Here is a 19,246-nt window from a genome sequence, read left to right on the forward strand (position 1 = left end):
ACAGGACACTTGTGTTTACCCCGAGAAAGACTACCATGACCATGAAGCCTTGCACGGGCACCTGTGTGCGCATGCGTGTACGTGTGCATGCGTGTATGTGCCGATTTTTTTTTTCTACAAATTGGTTTTGGTGATTCTGTTCAGTGAAACTACACGGTACATACATTATTTCTACTTTATATAGGCTGTGTATTTATCATATCATTCCTGCTTTTACTATATGTTAGTGTTATTTTAGGTTTTATGTCTTATTTGGTATGATTTGGTAGGTTATATTTTGGGTCTGGGAAACGCTCAAAAAATTTTTCCCAGATAAATTAATGGTAATTGCTTCTTCGCTTTACGACATTTCGGCACAAAAGGTTTCATAGGAATGCTCTACCTTCGCGGGGGAAATACGGGACAAGGACGGTCCCGTATGGGACAAACAAATTTAGCCCAATATACGGGATGTCCCGGCTAATACGGGACAGTTGGCAACCCTAGGGGTTAGTGAGTTGTGGGAATAATATGCTGGCGTCGTAAGTGTGGGATGCCCAACACGATCCCCGCTATGTTGGTTTATTTGATGCAAAATGCTCATTTCACTGGATGTTTTGATGTACATGTGACAAATAAAGCGAATCTTATCATATCTTATATCACACATTCCACACCATAGAGATTCCCAAAGTGTTTTGAAACTAGACTTTTTCCTTTGCAGTAGTTATTTTTTATTGTAGCTTATAGTAATTCTTTATGTCTTACACTGTACAGCAGCTGCAAACCAACAAATTTCACAACAAACAACAGGAATTCTGCAGATGCTGGAAATTCAAACAACACACATAAAAGTTGCTGGTGAACGCAGCAGGCCAGGCAGCATCTCTAGGAAGAGGTGCAGTCGACGTTTCAGGCCGAGACCCTTCGTCAGGACATTTTACAGCATGTCAGCAATAATAATAAACCAGACTCAGAATCGATGCTACTTCTATGCTTTTTCTCTCTTTGCGCTACTTTCAAGAGTGGGTAGTAATAAAAGACTGAAGAGAGTTTAAGTCGAAGGAAGGGTGTAGAAATGATACCAGAGACAAGTATGCTGAGAAGTGAGGGAGAATTGATTGTGGAAGCCATTGATGGATTATTGCCATGACAGTGCATATTTCTTCCAAGAGGTAAAAAGCATTTGGAGAAAAAAAAAACTTCCTAATCCTTAGTAGAGGTTGGAGTGAAACCAGAGTTCATCTTGCCTGCTGCAGTTACCTACAGAGGTTGCCAAAGCTACATTCTAGTTTAAGGCTTTGTTTGTTATGGTAAAGACTTCTTAATTAATTTCTGCATTTTTTTGGTTAATGCTATTTGCTCCAGAGAAGGAAGTGGTGAATTGCCTCTTTGAATCATTGCAGTTTAGTAAGTGAAGCTGCTCCCGCAATGGATTGAGAATTTAGACTCCTCTGTGGAAAAGGAAGATAAATAGAGGGATTTAATTTATTTCTTTGGAGATACAGCCCAGAACAGGCCCTTCCGGCCCAGCGAGCCATGAAATCCAGCAACTCCCCGCCTGTTTAACACTAGCCTATTCACAGGACAATTTACAATGACCAATTCACCTACTGACTTTTGACTCTGGGAGGAAACCGAAGCACCGGGAGGAAATCCATGCTGTCACTGGGAGAATGTACAAACTCCTTACAGATGGTGCCAGAAATGAACTCGGAGCTCTGGCATCCCAAACTGTAATAGTGTTACGCTAATCTCTGTACTACTAGGATTGATCCAATCTTTTCTGCTTTTCTTTTCTGTTATCTTTCTGCTGCTTCCCTCTGTTTTAATAACATTTTACCTTCTGCATTTTACCTTCCATCTCTTCAGTCTGATAAAGTCCCGGACTTAAACCATTAATACTTTCTCTTTCCACAGACGCTGGCTGACCTCCTGAGTGCATTTTCTGCTGTTATTTCCAGCACGGGCATTTGCTTTTATCTTCATTTCCCTGCTGTTTGGCTTTCATTTACATAGCATTTTTGATTAAACTAGATACGTTCTCATTTGTTTGGCTCATATCTTTGTTTCTGAGGTAAATGTAGTGCATTGAGGCATTCCACCTTGAGGCATCTGGAGATTTATCTAGTTTTACACTGAGGAAAAAAACATGAAATGTTCCAGAGAACAATCACTAACGCAAACCAAATAAGGTTGTCTCAAAATTCTGGTTATGTACATCAAAAAACAATTAAAGATTGCAGTGATATCTTGGTTTGAACATTCTTCAATTCAAAATAATAATAGTTTGAAAGTGAGGATTTACAAGATTAAAATAGTCAAGGAAATGAACTCCCTGTGGAGAATCCAATATGATATCTCTTAGTGACTGTACATCATTGTACAGTCATTCCCCTAAAGTTAAGGACATAGGATTCTGGAATACCATCTGAGGAAATGTATTGGGACCAATGTTATTCCGATACACAGCTGAAAGGCTGTTAAAGGTTTGGACATATTAATTTGAAATTTTCTGTTCTTGCTTAGCACATGTTCTTATATTTTATTCTTTATTTGTAGCTCCACATGGCCCCTCCTTTACAATAGGCAAAGCGATATGGCTTCTTTGGGGCCTTGTTTTCAACAACTCTGTGCCGGTCGAGAATCCAAGGGGAACTACGAGTAAAATAATTGTCTCCGTATGGGCCTTCTTTGCTGTAATATTCCTCGCAAGTTACACTGCCAACTTGGCTGCCTTCATGATTCAGGAAGAGTTTGTTGACCAAGTGACTGGGCTTAGTGACAAAAAGGTAATTTCTCTTAAAGCATAATGACAGTGAAATGGTCATTGAGTTGGTTTATAATATTGTTGCATGTACTGAGATGCAGTGAAAAGTGTTTGCATGTCATCCAGACAGATCATTCATACAAAAGTACATTAAACTTGTAGTAGCTGTGTTTCAGAATAATCTAATTGACTGTAAATTGGATTGTAATGTTTCTGAGGTTGTTAAAGGTGCAATTTTTTTCCTTGGAAGCAAAAGAAACTGTAAATACTGGAATCTGGAGCAACTATCAATCTGCTGATGCAACTTAGCAGCCGGAGCACATGTGTGGGTTGCTGATATTGTCGATACTTCGGGTTGAAACCCTGCATCAGGACCAATATTTTTCTCATTTGATTAAGGAGAAAGCAACCTCTTGTCTTAAGGTGTTGGAACACTGAAAGTTGTGTATTTTGCCAGTACTGATGAACTTGCTTACTGCCAATTAGTTCAGCTGGCCTTTAGGGCAGCAATGAAGGTCCTTTTTCTCTGTCCATCCAGTTGCACACAGATATAGAAGGGTTCTTCAATGCCTTTTTCATAACAGTTTCTTTTTGCCAATCAGAGTTGTTAGCCCTGAGCTGCACCCCCGAACCTGTTGGACCGGTGGACAACTCAGTCTGGCCTCTACCCTTTGACCTGTTTGCCATGGGTGACCCTATCAAGAGTCTAAGCACAAAGCCCTGACTCCAGTCAAAGCCTACGACAATGGTGTGGTCCTCTTGGAGGAGTACTGATGAAAGGTTTATCAAATATAGTAAAGCCTCTGATTTCCAAATGCTGTTTCATATCCATTATCCTGAATCACTCTACTAAAGAGAACTTTAAAACCATTGACTGGCAATACATTCTCTCCAATGTATTTGAACAGCTTGTATATCAAACAAAATCTGACAAGCAAAATATAATCTGGACGTTGAAGCAGAAAGTGATAGTATGAAAACTTAAAATTGTGTATTATGTGACTTTGCAAAGGAAACTCATGATGTTGCTTAAAATTTTCAACCAAATAGATCCATTTTCCTGCATAACAAGTAGTTGCCTCTAAGGTTATTTACAGTTGTTTGAAGTATAAGACCTTAAGATATAGGAGCAGAATTATGCCATTCGGTCCACCGATTATCATCCGCCATTTCATCATAGGTAATCCATTTTCCCTCTCAGCTCCAATCTTCTGCCTTCTCCCGATACCTCTGCATGCCCTGACCAATCAAGAATCTATCAACTTCTGTTTTAAATGTACTCAGTGACTTGGCCCCTACAGATGCCTGTGCCAATGAATTCCACAGAATGACCACTCTCTGGCAAAGAAATTCATCCTCATCTCCAATCTGAAAGGACGCCACTCTATTCTGAGGCTGCGTCCTCTGTTCTCAGAGTCCCCCACCAGAGGAAACATCCTCTCCACACATTCAATCTAGCAAGATCTTTCAACATTCGATAGGTTTCAATGAGGTCACCCCTCATTCTTCTGAGTTCCAGTGAGTATAGGCCCAGAACCATCAAATGCTCCTCATATGACAAGCCTTTCAATCCTGGAATCATTTTCATGAACCTCTTTTGAAACCTCCCCAATGTCAGCACATTGTTTCTAAGATAAGGGGCCCAAAACTGCTCACAATACTCCAAGTGAGGCCTCACCAGTGCTTCATAAAACTTCAACATTGCTTTTATATTCTAGTCCTCTTGAAATAAATGCTAACATTGTATTTGTCTTCCTCATCACTGACTTAATCCACAAATTAACCTTTTAGGATTCCTGCATGAGGATTCCCAAGTCCCTTTGCACCTCAGACTTTTGAATTTTCTCTCCATTTATGTTTGGGACCATTTCAAAGGACTCATATAACTCGCACATACTCTCAACTTGAAAAATTTCCTGGAGCAGCCTGAGGCTTCCCTCAGATTTGAGGCACTGTATTGTAGGGCAGGTTCAATGTTTGCCCTCTCCCTGCCCTCTGACCTCCTTTTCCATTCCCCATCTGTTGTCCCACTCAGTCACTCCTTCAGCTCAAGCAGAATCTCTGGTCCAGGTCAAATTTCAGGAACAGCATCAAAATGCTTCTGAGCAACAGGATACAAGAAGGGCTTCATAAAGAAAAACAATGGCTGCAAATAGTCAGAGGAAGGTACTGCATATGCAAAATCATTTTTGGTGCTACACACATCAAAATAACACACAACAAATGCTGGAGGATCTCAGCAGGTCAGGCAGCATCTGTGGAAAGGAATAAACGGTTGACGTTTTGGGTGGAGAATAATCTTCAGGATCTGATCAGAATCAGAGTCAGGTCTAATATCACCAGCATAGGTCGTAAAATTTGTTAACTTTATGGCAGCAGTTCAATGAAATACATGATAAATAAATAAATAAAGAGTTACATGAAGTTTATATATGCCTCTTAAATAGTTACATTCAAATAAGTAATGTAAAAGAAACAGAAATAAAAAAAGTAGTGAGGTAGTGTTGATGGGTTCAATGTCCATTTAGAAATTGGATGGCAGTGGGGAAGAAGCTGTTCCTGAATCACTGATAGAGTGTGTGTGTGTGTGTGTGTGTCTGTCTGTCTGTCTTCAGGCTTCTGTACCTCCCTCCTGATGGTGACAGTGTTAGGAGGGCGTGTCTTGGGTGGTGGGGATCCTTAATGATGGGCTTAACTCAGCTAGAAATGTTGACTGTTTCTTCCTTTCCACAGATACTGCCGAACTTGCTGAAATCTTCCAGCACTCTGTGTATGTTACTCTGGATTTCCAGCATTTACAGAATCTTTTGTGTTTATGATTATCAAAAACATGTCCATTGAAAGTCCACAATCCCAAATGAAAATATTTTGCCAAAGTGAAAACATTGGAAATAAAATATGGAGGTGATAAAGGAATTTGGGACAGTCTATTGATTTTAGTGTGGAATAAATGGTCAAAACTCCTTTCTGCTAAAAAAACTCTTGCCTGTTATCGGTGTTGAAACTATGCTGAAGTTCTCTCCTCCTCTATCCTTTATGTACTTACCCAATGAGGACAAAATACCTGCTGCCCCACTTTAAGGTTCAGTCATGGGCTATATATAAAAAAGCACATGGAAATCCTTCTTAGTCCAGTCCTTGAAGAATACTTGCACTGGTCTGTCAGACAACAGCACTTCCTTTTGCCGTCTTTGTAAATGAATCGGCAGCACAATTTTGACTGAGCTTGACCCACTTTAAGTGCTGGTATAAACAGACTGAGTTTATCTATTGCACTGCAAAGAATGGAGACCCTGATGCTGCAAAGCCCATAATTTCCTGTATAGTACTGACAGTGATGAATAGCTGTGGTCAGGCCAGCAGTGTTTCTCAGCTGCAACACTTCTATTAAAAAAATGCTTCAGCCACTAAAAGGCTTTCCACTGGTTTTTCTTAAGAAAGCAACAACAGGTTCCTGAAAATTGGAATGTTTAAAATATTAAATGCTGCCTACCTGTGTGTTGCAAATTACTATATAATCTGACTCAGATCATAAATGTTTGTTGTCATGAATGCTGCACTATTGAGTGTCAGTGTTAAATAAACTGGCAGGATTTTATCCAACAGGGAAAGGGAGAGGCCGCCCTTCATTCTGGTTTATCTTCTCGTAGTATCTCAAATGTACACGTATGAGGGGGTGTGGGGTGACAGGTGTCAGGCTTTTGCACCGTTGATTCATGCAGTAAGATATTTCTCTGACGGACAGAGTTGCGACAGCAACAGCATTCATTTGCATAGCACCTTCGATGTAACAATCCATCCTGAGTCACTTTTCGGGGGCGTCATCAAACAGAAAACTAACAGAGCCACCAAAGGTTTCAAATTAGGTGGGTGGAAGGCTTGGTCAAAAATGGTTTTAGTGAGCATCCTAATAGAGAAGAAAGAAACAGAAGAATGGGCCATGGAGCTTAGGGAAATAATTGCAGATATCATAGTAGATTGGAGGACAGAAGGAAGTTATAGAGACAAGGTGGGCCAAGTTAAAAGGTGGATGGAAAACATTCCCTGGTATCTAAATCTCTGCTGGCTGGAATAAAATGTTTTGTCAAAGCACAATGGTAGAAAATAGACAATTGTGACAACGAAAGAGCCAAAGAATATACCATTGAATGCCTTTGCCACATCCCTAATACAAAACATGTTACTTTGAATGGATTTAGTATTACAGATAATTTGATTAATGACCAGTGGCGCTACTTCTTGACTGAACTGAGGCACGGGGCAACAACTATTCAACCAGTTGTGATGGAATGGCTGAGCCGAATCGATGGACCGAAAGGCTTAGTTCTGCCCCTATGTATTATGGTTTTAAATCCACAGTGATGATGCCAATGCTTTATAATGCAGTGATAACCAGTCACAGCGTGATTACGTATCGCTGTGTGATGATGCACATTCGTCATCAAACATTGATGTACCCTGAAGACAAGAAGAGCAGGCAGACACCAAATGGAGTATTCAATTGAAGAACATTATTTAATGGACTGAATTGATGAAGAGTGTGCACTCTGTTGCTTTCCTCCTTTGATTCCAGCAGCAATTTTCTTGAAGCCAGCCTGTGCCATATGAATGTGGTCTAATGATAAGTGACAACAGATCAAATTTTACTCCATAACCCCAGCTGGAACAACCTTGTAAAAGGAAGCAACTTCTAATTCATAGATTAAATTTTCTCAGAGCACATTGCTGGCAGGAAGACACTTGTGTCTTTTGAGATATTATGCCCGGCATCATCTAGTTACTTTCCTCAATTAAATTAGACAACTCTTGGGCCTTTTGGCACACCTAACGTGACAAGCCCAATTCTTAAGAGCTAAGCCAGTGGGATATGAGAAGATTTTAGTGCTTCACATGTAAGTACGTAACCTTCAACAGAAGCACTTTAATTTCTGGGTCTCTTTGTTTTTAATACTGGAAACTGTTCAGAATGTGGAAGGCTGTTCACTTCAGCTTTTACACAGTAATATAAAGCCATTTACCATGAATTTTCTTTTTCTTATAGTTTCAGCGGCCTTATGACCATTCACCGCCATTTCGATTTGGGACCGTTCCGAACGGAAGCACGGAGAGAAACATAAGAAATAATTATCCAGATATGCATGCTTACATGTCCAAGTACAACCAAAAAGGAGTGCAGGATGCCCTGGTTAGCCTGAAGAGTGGGTAAGTATTTGATGATGTTTATTGATTTATCACACTGCAGTTTAAAGCTTTTTCTTGAAAGGGGCAATCACTTTTCAGTTTGGTTCATAGATTTCATCTCTCCAGGAAGTTATGTAAAACCTTTATAATTCAATAGCATGGTTTCAGGTGGAAAAACTTTGAGCTTCTTGCTTTGGGAAGAATGTCTGGGCCTTGGAGGCAGCGCAGTGCAGATCTTCAAGAGTGACACCAGAAGTATTGAAAGGAATAGGTGTATATTTGCATAAAATCTTCAAGGCTATACCGCAGATCATGATAGCTAATAAAGTACTTTCTGAAGTTTGAGGTAGGTGACATATATACCAATTTGCACACAGTAAGTTCCCAGACAGCAATATTACCATCATTCTCACTTTTACTATCAGGTAGGAGGTACAGAAGCCTGAAGGCACACACTCAGCGATTCAGGAACAGCTCCTTCCCCTCTATCAACTGATTCCTAAATGGACATGGAACCCATGAATGCTATCTCCCTTTTAAAATATATATTATTTCTGTTTTTGCATTATTCTTAATCTAATCAATATACATAAGCTGTAATTTAGTTATTTTTCTTCTATATTATGTATTGCATTGAACTGCTGCTGCTAAATTAACAAATTTCATGACACCTTCTGGTGATAATAAACCTGATTCTGATGATCAGTTAAGAGATAAGACAAGTTTAGCTTTATTTGTCACATGTAGTGAAATGAGTCATTTGTGTAAACAACCAACACACTCACGAATGTGGTAGCGGTAGCATGCAAGTGACCCCACACCTCCAGTACCAACATATCATGCTCACAATCATTGACTTTTACAGTATAAAAGGGAGTCATTTTGCACATTGGACCACCCTGCCCAATAACAGACCTTGATTAATCCCACTTCTCAGCTCTTGGTTCTTAGTTTTGCAGATGTTATGGCCCTTTAAAGAACCATCCATATTAACCAGATTATCATATACAAAATATTAAGGGATTTGTGAATAAACAGTCATCATTTATTCCCCTCCATAGATGATGCCTGACCTGCTGAGTTCCTGCAGTAATTTGTGTGCTTTGCTCTGGATTTTCAGCATTTGCAGAATCTCTTGAGTTTAAGACCATAAGACATAGGAACAGAATTAGGCTATTCAGCCCATTGTCTGATCTGCCATTCCACCATGGCTGATTTATTATCCCTCTCAACTACCACCTTCTGCCTTCTCCCTATAACTTTTGGTGACTTGACTAATCAAGAACCTATAAACCTCTGCTTTAAATATTCTTAATGACTTGGTAATGGATTGCACAGATTCACCACCGTTTGGCTAAAGAAATTCCTCTTCATCTCTGTTCTAAATCTACGTCCCTCTAGTTTGAGGCTGTGCCGTCTGGTCCTCGGCTCACCCACTGTAAGAAACATCCTCCTCACATCCACTCTGTCTAAGTCTTTCACTATTCGATAGATTTCAATGAGATCTCCCCTCATTCTTCTAAACTCCAGCAATCACAGGCCATCTTCCCATTCTGTGTAGGTCCTTGTACAGACTCCCTACTTCCTCAAAGCTATCTGCTCCTCCTAATATTGTATCATCCACAAGCTTGGCCATAAATCCACCAATTCTGTCACCCAGATCATTGACATATATTATGAAACAGATCATCTGTTTTTAGTGATATCAATTGAGGAAGAAACACTGATTGGGCCACTAGTTTGAACTTCCCCCATCCTCCTACATACTGATGTAGTTGAATGTGGTAGCTCTATCTGAGGGCTTGGTTGAACATCTCATTCAAAAGACAACTCTTCTAACAGCCTGTCAGTGTCTCTGGAATAGGGTTTGAAACCATAACCCTTAGAGACATGGTGAATGCTTGCCAGTGTGGTGAGGATTTAATTGCAAGAATAGACAACAGAATCGATCGCCTTGAAAAGAGATGGTTAAGGCTGTAGTGCTTAACAAAGGCCTTCAGAATGATGGAGAAGGGGAGTGACCATGAAATAAAAATGAAATGCTTTCATATGTCTAGAGATCAGTAATCAGGGCATATATTTATGATAATTAGCAGAAAAAAAATGAGATGAGAAGAAAGTTTTCATATGAAAGTTATTATGATTCATAATGCAATGCTGATATGATAGCTTAAACAGGTTACGTACTATGTTCCAAGAGAGATCTTCTTGGAAAGCAAAAATTTATAGCGTTGTGGGGAAAAGTCAGGGAAGTGTGGTTAAAAAGTTATCCCTTCAAAAGTAGCCAGGGCATGAACAAGAGCACAAATTCTTCCTCCGTGCTGTGTCGTTCTACGTTGTTTATTCAATATCATTTTGGACAAGGTATGACACTTCCACCCTGTGCTGGGACTCATTATGTGAGTTATTGCAGTCTTTATGCATTCCCACAGGATGCAAGCCACATTGCTCGGACTAGGAATTGCTCATCTGAGATTGGGGCTTAATCTCATCCTTCAAATGTAGGTGATCTCTCACTGATGATCTATTGTCTGTAATGTGGCAGCTAATGACATCGCTGTTCACAAAAACAGACGGATGACAAAGAAAAATGCACATTGTTTAAAAAGATGCTGATTACATGAAATTTCCGAGGAAGATCTGAATTGTGTATATTTCTTGTCAGAGAGCACACCATATTTTATAAATGCTGACACTGGAATTACTGACGTACGAAAGGCAGGAAGAGGCACTTATTCATAAAATAAACTCAATCCAAAGGCAGGTCCCATACCTCAGATCTTTATTGCCTGCGGCTTGGGAGATTGCCTGTGACTTGTACTTTCTGTAAAATCTGTTGTAAAATAAGATGGAAACAAACTTGAATCTCTTGCTAATGCTGGACATCACTGAAATATTGAGAGGATTAATTTAGAGGTGGAATCCTACCAAATACCAGTGAGTGGTGAAAGAAGCAGGGCTTTAGATCTGTGACCTTTTATTAGAACCTCTATGACTTGCTAAATATTACCAGCATATTCAGTTTTCAGCTCCAGTCTTTGGTGCTTTTGGGCTTTGAACCACTTCTCAACAGGAGGTAAATTAGAATCGTCAGAGCAACAGAGGCAAGAAAATCTGCAGATGCTGGAAGTCCAAATCAACACACACAAAACGCTGGAGGAACTCTGCAGGTCAGGCAGCATCTATGGAAATAAGTAAGCAGTTGATATTTCGGGCTGAGGTCCTTCTTCAGGAGGTAATATTTAACTTGGAAGATTCTTTATGTCCACCCAGAATTTCCTGGGAGCTGGCGGACAAATATGTTTGCCACTTTCTTACCTGTTGGTCTGTACTTACCTAGAGTGGGTTCAGTAGTCCCTGCAGTCAGTTTCATCCCAAATGGCAAGGCTGTATGGTAAACGGACACCTTGGCTCATAAATAGCGAGCCCCACCCACATAAATGCCCCAAGATGAATTAACTATCAACACTGTCAAAAGTTTGAATATTTTTAAATGTCTTGGTTATATTCTAAAAGAAAACATACTTAAGGTTAATTGATTAAATTGAGCTGCATTGCTTACCTCTCTCTTTCTTAGCTGCACTTGCACGTGGCCTGAACAGATTAGATATGGCAAAGTTATTTCCCATGGTAGGGGAGTCTAGGACAAGAGGGCACAACTTCAGGATTGAAGGACGTCCATTTAGAACAGAGATGCGGAGAAATTACTTTAGTCAGAGTGTGGTAAATCTGTGGATTTTGTTGCCACGAGTGGATGTGGAGGCCAAGTCTTTGGGTGTATATAGATAGGTTCTTGATTAGCCAGGGCATCAAAGGGTATGGGGAGAAGGCAGGGGAGTGGGGATGACTGGAAGAATTGGATCAGCCCGTGATTGAATGGCAGAGCAGACTCGATGGGCTGAATGGCCTACTTCTGCTCCTATAACTTATGGTCATATGGTCTCTCTTGGCTGAGGTTTATGAGGGAGGTATACGGGGATTTCAGAGGTATTTGTTTTTTCCACAGAGAGTGGTGGGTATATGGGACATGCTCTCAGAGGATGGTAGAGGCAGGTATATTCGGGACATTTAATAGATGCTTCAATAGGCAATGAATGAAGGAAAATGAAGGGCTCTGTTTCAGGGAAAGGTTGGATTGATCTTGGAGTAGATTAGAAGGTTGACACAACATTGCGAGCCAAATGGCCTGTACTGCACTGTAATGTTCTATATTCCAAACTCCATGAGAAAATTTGGGATTTATGTATTTATTTTCACTCATGCAGAAATGCAGTACACCCTGACAGTTACATCAGTAAGTGCTGGTATTTCACTGGAAAATCCCAGCCATTATTCCTAATTAATTGGTACTTGATTTTGGGCTTGTGTGTGAGAACAGTCAAGCTGTGATGCTGGTTGAAGTGTGGAACTTCATAGTTGACTGAGCCCCTGCAAAGCCTGGCAGGTGGTTGCATAAACTATGAGGCTCTGAATCACACACAAAATCTGCTTTCTTATCCTTTCCCAGGAGCAGAAGCCATATATTTTACGGAGCCAACGACTATCTGGCAACCAAGCACCATTATTTAATTCTAGGGACAGCAGAACTCTGATTTTATTCCTCGACCCCTTCCATCAGTTGTTTGACTACTGGAGCCAGTTAACAGCTGGCAACCACAGACCTCCTTAGCCAGAATGTTTCTGTAACAAGGTGATATAGCATTTGTGGTGATCAAGAATCCTTGCAGGCATCTACCATCTGCTTTTGATGCGGAAAATTATATTCCAGCCTTGTCCTTAAACGCAGCCTTTGTGACAACGATATATTCTTTGAATATGGTGTGCAGCATGTGGCTTAAAGGTTGTCATGAGTTTTGCTGTTGTTTTTGGTTACTTGTTGTGTTCTGTGTTGTTCTGCCAAACACCATGGGCATGCTGTACTGGCTCCGGAACGTGTGGTGACACTTGTGGGCTGCCCCCAGCACGTTCCTCAGCTGTGCTGGTTGTTAATGCAAACATTTCACTGTACGTTTTGATGTACTTAAGGTATAGGAGCAGAAGTAGGCCATTCAGCCCGTCGAGTCTGCTCTGCCATTCAATACATGTGATAAATGAATCTCTTTAAAACTATAGGAAATAGGGTTCAGCCTTTTGTGCCTGCTCCACCATTCGAAAAGATTTTTTACCTCGGAGCCACTTTCCTGCAGTAACCCCTTTTCACTTTATTTGCTGATGTGTAAAATAGTAAAATGTTTTATTTGGATTGTCTCATAGAATATTTTAAATGTCCTGATTGCCAAATGTCACTGTTGACATTGCTTGCCGGTTGTGCTGTGTAAGTATTTAGACCCATGTCTGCAGTGTGCTTGATGCACTCGTGCATGGAGGATGCAAGACATGCAGAGTGGCATCAAACACTGCACGTCACTCGTTTGACAGCCACTCACACAAAACTCTGCTGCACAGTCATGGCCCATGAACAATGCAGCTCTCGAAGGGTGAAGCAGGATCTCTTGTCATTAGGTGGAGGGCTGTCCTTAAGTACACAGTGCGAGGGCTTTGTACTTGATAGAATTTCATTCTGGCACTTCATACAGGGCTGGCACGTGCATCACTGATTCATTTTGCATTTTCTAGGTTCCTTATATTTTTCATATATTTCCTTAGTATATAGAAGAAAGCTGTTCACCCACCAAGTCTATGCAAATGCTCAGCTCATTCTCACCAGTTCCATTCTCCCACTTACTTTTCTGGAACTTAGAATTTAGCACATGTCCTGCCTGCCGTCTCCTGTCTCTACTGCCTTGGGGGCTATTCACATGAACTACTTAAGCTACAGCATGTCTTTGGGACATGGCAAGAATCCCATGCAGTCACAGGGAGAACATGCAGGCTCCATATAGGCAACACCAGTGGTTAAAGCTAAGCTCAAGTCACTGAAGTTGCATTCCTTAATTATCTCTCAATAGGGTTCATGAAAATTTTCATCCTCCATACATTTCAATCCCCCCCCTCCACCAACAAAAAAGATGACGATTAAAATAAACTTGATCTCACTGCTGTGATGTTCTTCATCCCTTCCTTATGCTCTGGATAAAAGGAACTGGTGGATGTATCATACTTAAATTTCCAGAAGGCAATTGAGAAGATTCTTCAGCAAAGGTTATTGTAGAAGATAACAGCTTACAGTGTAGGAGGTAACATTTTGGTGTGGAGAGAAGATTGGCTGGCTAACAGAACACAGAAAGTAGGCTTAAATATGTCTTTCTCTGGTTGGCAAGACTTAATGAATGACATGCTCCAGGGATCAGGGACGGGAGCTTAAAATCTTACAATTTATATACTGTAGGTGACTTGGATCAAGGTACCAAAGATAAGGTTTCTAAATCTGTTGTTGGCACACAGGATAAATAAAAGTTATGAATGAGGCATACAGAGAGATATAGATTGCTGAGCAGGAAAAAAATCTGACAAATGGAGTTTCATTAAAATTCAAAGTGAATTTTATTATCAAAGTACGTGTATGTCACCACGTACAACCCTGAGATTAATTTTCCTGTGGGCACACTCAGCAATGACTATAATAGGATCAATGAAAGATTAACCCGAGTGCAGGAGACGACAAGCTATGCAAATGCAGATATAAATAAATAGCAATAAATAACAAGAACATGAGATAAAGAGTCCTTAAAGTGAGATCATTGGTTGAGGGAAACATCTCAATGATGGGGTAAGTGAGGGTAGTTATCCCCTTTTATTCAAGAGCCTGATGGTTGTTGGGTAGTAACTTCTTGAACCTGGTGGTGTGAGTCCTGAGGCTCTTGTACCTTCTACCTGATGGCAGCAGAGAGAACAGAGCATGGCCTGGGTGGGGGAGATCTATGATAAATTCTTCTTTCCTACAACAGCATTCTTTGCCTGTGATGTGCTGGGCTGAATCCACTAGGACTTTCCATACAAAGGCATTTGTGCTTCCATACCAGGCTGTGATGCAGCCAGTCAATATACTCTCCACTACACATCTATAGAAGTTTGTCAAAGGAAAATTGGAATTAGGAAAATTGACAAGCGACAAGCAGGAATAAATTCACTGGTTATCAAATCTGTACTGCAGTATAACTGTCAGAATACTGTGTCTAACCACTTCCTCCTTTTACATTAGATTATGAGGACACTCAGTCCTGGTTTATTCTCATTGAGAAATGCATGCATTAAAAAATGATATAGTGTTCCTCCAGAATGATATCACAAGAAAGACAGGACAAACCAAGACTAAAATTGATAAAACCACATAATTATAACATATAGTTACAACAGTGCAAAGCAATACTGTAATTTGATAAAGAGCAGACCATGGGCACGGTAAAAAAAAAGTCGCGAAGTCCCGATAGCCCCATCATCTCATGCAGACTGTAGAAGGGGGAAACTCTCCCTGTCATGAACCTCCAAGCGCCGCCAACTTGCTGATGCAGCACCATTGGAAGCACCCGACCGCAGCGGACTCTGAGTCCGTCCGAAAACCTCGAGCCTCCGACCAGCCCTTCGACACTGAGCACTGAGCACTATCCTCTGCCGAGCGCTTCGACCCCCGTCCCGGCTGCCGAGCAACAAGCAAAGCTGAGGACTCAGGGCCTTCCCCTCCGGAGATTCTGGATCACACAGTAGAAGCAGCAGCGAAGCAGGCATTTCAGAAGTTTCACCAGATGTTCCTCCGTGCTCTCACGTCCATCTCCATCAAATCAGGATTGTGCATGGCACCCTACTTGACAAATAACAGACATCACCACTGGAGTGGCCGCTGCGAGCTGCGTCACGCTGCCATCTTCTTCTTTTCACTTTCCCATATCACAATCCACACAACCCACTTCACCGGTCACAGTCATGAATTCCTGAGATAAGAAACTGGAATGTACTGCAGTAAATTCTGCCTCATCATAGACTAATACGACACAGACACAGGCCATTCAGCCCAACACGTCCAGGCCGACTCAGACGTCAATCCAGCCTCGTCCCATTTGCCAGCTTTGAGCCTATATCCCTCTAAACTTTTCCGGTGATGCACCAGTCCACTGTCATTTAAAAGCTGAAATTGGACCCATTCCTCCGGCAGCTCATTCCACATGCTCACTACGCTTTGAAGAAGTTGCCCCTCAGATATCCTATTCAATCTTTCTTGCTCACTCTAAACCTATACCTTCCAGTCTTTGATTCACTTTCTCTAGAAAAAAAGTCTGTGCGGAGGAGTGAGGTAGAACACCTAGCAGAGGTGTGCTGCAACACTAGCCTTTCACTCACCATCAACAAAAGCAATCATTGACTTCAGGAAAGAGAAGTCAGGAGACCTCGTGACATTCCTCATTGGCGGAAAATATTCACTAACTTCCTGTATGACCTGTCCTAAACATGACAGTTCTAGCCTTCGACAAATTACAAATCTCCTGGTTCATCCTCGGGCAGACTCACTGTTGTAGAAGCCTCAATATCAGGGGTTCCCAACTTTTGTTCTGCCATGGACCCCTACCATTAACCGAGGAGTCTGTGGACCCCAGGTTGGGAATTCCTGCTCAAAGTGAAAATGGTGAATGCATTTGTAAATACTGTCATGTTTGCACCTGCCCTTTGATACTTTTTTTCTGCTTAACCTCCCCCACCACAAGGAAAAGGTTAACATTTCCCAGGCCTTGTGGGATGAACTTATCCTGGAAACTTAGAGCAGAGGTACAGGGAAACGATATAGGCCATTGTCCACAATATATTATCACATCTTAAACCCATTCCATTTAAATCTCCCATATCACAAAAAAATTATGTTTAGATTTATTCTGCACCACATAATGGTGGCCTTGCACGTGGAAAAGCAAGGGAGGACTAGCTAATGTGGTATTTTACAATGAGCAAGCATGGACTGGTAGCAGCTGCTGTTATTCGTGAGATAGCCTGCAGTGCTGTTCCATGCTGTGGGCTGCAATTTGGCCCCAGAGTGCAGCGAAATGTTGCAGCACATAAATCACAATGGTCACTTGAGTCATCTATCAGGATGTAGTATTGTCCAGCTGATCAACCGCAGCACCTACAGTTATATACATTTTTTTTCTCTGTTAGACGCATCTTTAATACTTTGGAGCTGTTAAATCTTCACTATGAATTCCAATGTAAAGGGCAAAGAGGAATATCCTTCATCTTGTGTATTTGCTCCTTACCGAACAAAACTGTGGTTTCATCTTCCTGGCCAGTATTCAAGTGCACTACATCATAGATTATTGATTAAGTGGCAAGGACTGATATCTTTAATAACTTTAAGTACTTGCACTGTTCATGGGGACCTGCAGAGTGCTGTGGAGAAAGATCATCCCACCTCGTTCTTTGGAGAACAGTTGAGCCCTAAAATTATTGTGTGGTATTAGTCCAGTTGGATATCTACTTGATGTATTGGCCTGAGTAAAGAACTTAAACTAACCGTAGAGTATATTCTGTCTCTCTAATTAACATTAAACTAAAATGGAATATCTGAAAATCCATTTGTAAAATAGGGTTATGAAAATTAATATTACCAGCTAACTTATGAACAGGGTGTTCATTTTCACCCTAACAAAGACAGTTATCAGACAGTAGGCTCATTCCACTAAGTTTGGAAAGATCGCCATTTTTTTGTTCATTCAACTACTGTTCAGGATCAGAATGAAAATCAGGTTTATTGTCACTGACGGAAGTCGTGAAATTTGATGCTTTGCAGCAACACTGCAGTGGAGGCATAACAAATTGCTATAATTTATAATAAAATAAATAATTTAGTAGTGCAAAAGGGAAATAGCCAGGTTGTGCTTATGGGTTTGTGGACCATTCAGAAAACTATTGGCAGAGGGGAATAAGCTGAGCCTAAAACCCTGAGTGTGTATCTTCAGCTGCTGTATCTCCTGCTGCTTGTAGTAGTGTTCCAGATAATGGAAGCTGCCTGCTTCAGGCATGGCCTTGGACAATGTCCTTCATGGTGGAGAGGGTTGTGCTTGTGTTGGAGCTGGTTGAATCTACAATCCTTTGATTAAGGATGTCATGAGCCTCGTGGCCCATTGCCAGTACCCATTCTCAGCTGGGTAGACTGGAGCATTGTGTGGTTAAGTGCCTTGCTCAAGGACACACACGCTGCCCCAGCCAAGGCTTGAACCCATGACCTTCAGATCACTAGTCCAACGCCCTAACCACTTGGCCATGCACCACACACAATCCTTTGAAGCCTCTTACAATCCTGTGCATTGGTACCTCCATACCAGATGGTGATGCAACCAATTCAAATGACTTCCAAGAGACTTCGGTGACAGACCAAATCCCAACAATTTCCTAAAGAAATACAGTACTGTGCAAAAGTTTTGAACTTGAGCACATCTATATAGCTAGGGTGCCGAAGACTTTTGCATAGTTCTGTATTGTCAATGTGGAGCGAAGACTGAGTTCGTAAATCTGGCAGGAGCAGAGGATGTTGGGAATGTTGAGGGTGGAGGGGTGTGGGACAGATGTCACAGAAGGAATGCCAAGGGCACGTGGTGATGTGGGTGCAGGCACACCCAGTCCTGAGACACCAGGCAAGGCTGTTTGATTCCAAAAAAAAAATGGGTAAAGTGATCATTACAGAATGTTTCTCTGGTGCTTCCCACTCCCTCCCCTCACCCTTCCCCTTTTCCCACCCATGATTCCCCTCTTCCTGCCCCCTTCCCACTCTCAGTCCACAATAGAGACCCAAATCAGAATCAGGTTTATCATCACTCACATTCGGCATGAAATTTGTTTTTGTTTTTGCAGCAGCAACAGTACAGTGCAATACAGACGACAGTACTGTGCAAAAGCCTTAGGCATATTAGCTGGTATATATACTCCAGCTAGGATGTCTAAGACTTTTGCACAGTACTGTATAGCTTCTGCTATGGTTGCATCAATATGCTGGGCCCAGGACATACTAACACCCAGGAACTTGAAACTGTTCACCCCTTCCACTGTTGATTCCTCTATGTAGATTTGTGTGTGCTCTCCTGGCCCTGTTATTGCTTGTTGTAGACTGAAGTGTGGATGTGAGCGAGGATTGGTCTTGGTTGTAACATCCTCTCAAGGACCAAAAATTCTGTGGTTCATGGTTACTTAAATCAGATTAAGCCATTAAGTAAATCAGATTGGGAAAATCAGGTTGGTAATGGATTTCAAGAGAGGGAGTTTGTTGAATGTCTAAGAGATAGCTTTTTAGAGCAGTTTGTTGTTGAACCTATTAGGGGATCAGCCATACCGAATTGAGTGTTATGCAATGAACTAGAGGTGATTAGGGAGTCTAAGGTAAAAGAACCCTTGGGAGTC

At 41.3% G+C, this 19,246-nt stretch overlaps 1 protein-coding gene across 1 annotated transcript in view; it reads left to right on the plus strand.

The window, feature by feature from the left end:
• Positions 1–19,246, plus strand: part of grin2aa (glutamate receptor, ionotropic, N-methyl D-aspartate 2A, a) — a 304,621-nt gene that overhangs the window by 232,267 nt on the left and 53,108 nt on the right. Inside the window, exons 9-10 of the mRNA XM_072269552.1 lie at positions 2,542–2,771; positions 7,791–7,951. Of these exons, the coding sequence (XP_072125653.1) occupies positions 2,542–2,771; positions 7,791–7,951 (391 nt within the window). The remainder of the gene's footprint in view (positions 1–2,541; positions 2,772–7,790; positions 7,952–19,246) is intronic.

The sequence above is a fragment of the Mobula birostris genome, chromosome 9, assembly GCF_030028105.1.
Source record: "Mobula birostris isolate sMobBir1 chromosome 9, sMobBir1.hap1, whole genome shotgun sequence".
In the NCBI taxonomy this organism is placed as follows: domain Eukaryota; kingdom Metazoa; phylum Chordata; class Chondrichthyes; order Myliobatiformes; family Myliobatidae; genus Mobula; species Mobula birostris.